At 39.1% G+C, this 2,157-nt stretch overlaps 1 protein-coding gene across 1 annotated transcript; it reads left to right on the top strand.

Annotated features, from left to right (window-relative positions):
- The first annotated feature begins 484 nt into the window (after window positions 1-484).
- LOC114173590 (PRA1 family protein F2-like) lies at window positions 485-1,941 on the top strand. The gene has a single exon (XM_028058081.1). The coding sequence runs from the start codon at window positions 979-981 to the stop codon at window positions 1,585-1,587; it is 609 nt and encodes a 202-aa protein (XP_027913882.1). The 5' UTR covers window positions 485-978; the 3' UTR covers window positions 1,588-1,941.
- The last annotated feature ends 216 nt before the right edge of the window (window positions 1,942-2,157 follow it).

Genomic DNA, 2,157 nt, shown 5'->3' with positions numbered 1-2,157 from the left:
TGATGACCATTTTATAGTTGAATACTCAGATTGCAGCCAAACAAACATTTTAATTTAAGATAGACAATGCATGTTTACAAATCTTTTTAATATTAAATTATATTTCCTTTTAAGATAAAAGCATTTTAGTCATTTTTAAAAAAATTCTATCACATAAATGAATCATTTACAAATATCTAGACCATTATACTAAGAAAAAAAATATTTTCTTCCACATTTTGAGAAATTATTTTTTAAAATCAATTTTATCATTTAAGTGATAACTTTAAAAAAATAATCATTTTTTCAATTGACTTTTTCTCCTAAAATTAAAATAAGATTCCAGTAATTTGACATGAGAGCTGAGTTTCTCGATCCTACTACTACCTTTTGATGTTTGTGGTTCCATGATAATTTGTGATACACTAAAGTACTTCTGGAAAGTCTTCGCAAACCCTTTCATCTGAAAAACAATAGATAACATCTTCGTATTCTGCGTTGTACTTTCTAACTTATTGTCACAACCAGAACTAACACTAACACGTAGTCAAAACCCCAAAACGCCAAACAATGCTCCTTTTCTTACTTGACCGATTCATAGTTTGAGTATGAAAACAAATGTAAAAATACTATAATAAATCACAATTATGCATAAACACCCCATCTTTAGTTGTCAACATGTCATGTTTCTGCCGCGTGGGACCCACATCGCTCGAGTGCCCCACGAGATTTCATGGACTCGCTGGCATCGCTGATCATGAAGTAAACGACACCCAAACACTGCCTTTCCTTTTTATTATTATAACGCTAACACAACCCCTAAACGACACCGTTCATACCCAACGCAACACAGGCACATGTAAAACTTTCCCCTCAATCTTCATCTTCTTCTTCTTCTCCATCATCACAAAAACACAAAACCACTGTGTGGATCTATAATTTCATCGTCCGATTAACGTTAATCTTTCAAACTTTCGGATTTTAATTACTTTAGATGCGATGTCATCCACGTCTTCGTCGGCGCCACATTACAGTTCTTTCCCCTCGCCCTCATCATCCGCCACCACTGGTCCTTACTTTATCACACGCGCCCTCACATCCACACGCGCCGCTTTCGCCACGCGCAGACCATGGGAAGAGGTATTCGCGCTCTACTCTTTCACGCCTCCCCACTCCATCACCGAAGCCACCATGCGCGTGAAACGCAACGTCAACCACTTCCGCGTGAACTACTTCATGATGGTGCTGTTTGTTCTCTTTCTCAGCCTCCTCTGGCACCCGCTCTCGATAATCGTGTTTTTGGTGGCGCTCGTCGCTTGGTTCTTTCTCTACTTCTTCCGGGACGAGCCGGTGGTGGTGTTCGGCTCCGCGGTGGACGATAGGACGGTGGCGGCTGTCCTTGCGACGGCGACCGTCGTGGCCTTGGTGTTCACCGGCGTGTGGGTGAACGTGGTGGCTTCGATTGTCGTCGGGATTGCGCTGGTGGTATTGCACGCTGCTTTTAGGAGCAGTGAAGATTTATACATGGATGAACACGAGGGTTACGATGGTGGGTTACTTTCGGTGGTTGCGGGTACCCCTACAAAACGAACGGGAGGGTACACTTAGTATCTAGGTCACTCTTACGTACATTTATTTTATGGAAACATCATTACCTTAAACACTATACCATGTTTTTTGTTTTGACTTTTGAGCATTTGGGTACAGTGAAGTGAAAATGTTCACGCATTTTTTAACCGAGCCAGTAACAGGGAAAGTTTATGTTATGGATTCTTTCTGGCTCTTCGTGCATACAACTTTTCTCTTCTTTTGCTTAATTTGTTTAATTTGTTTTACTTGGACGGGTTTGTAAAGTTTAGTCAAGGTTATTTTGAGTTCTAATTTCGCTGTATACTTTGTTTGATTTTGATATGCTCTTGCATTGTAATAGGGTCATTCATCTTGTTGTTGTGTAAAAAAAAATTATAAGTTGAAAATGTACGTGCATCTCAGTTTGTAATTATTGTCTCATTCTTAATTCAGTTTACATCGAATTTAATTTTGTCAATTCAGTCTTCTAAATATTATAATCTTACATATTATCCTTTTCCAACATGTGGATGACACATTCTACCTTGGTGTATCATATTGCTAGACCCATCAATAATGGTATGCCTAGAACATGTTGCTGATGGTACT

Source organism: Vigna unguiculata, chromosome 1 (assembly GCF_004118075.2).
Source record: "Vigna unguiculata cultivar IT97K-499-35 chromosome 1, ASM411807v1, whole genome shotgun sequence".
NCBI classification, from domain to species: domain Eukaryota; kingdom Viridiplantae; phylum Streptophyta; class Magnoliopsida; order Fabales; family Fabaceae; genus Vigna; species Vigna unguiculata.
The sequence above is the reverse complement of the archived record's forward strand: the minus strand, read 5'-3'. Positions and strand labels throughout refer to the sequence as shown.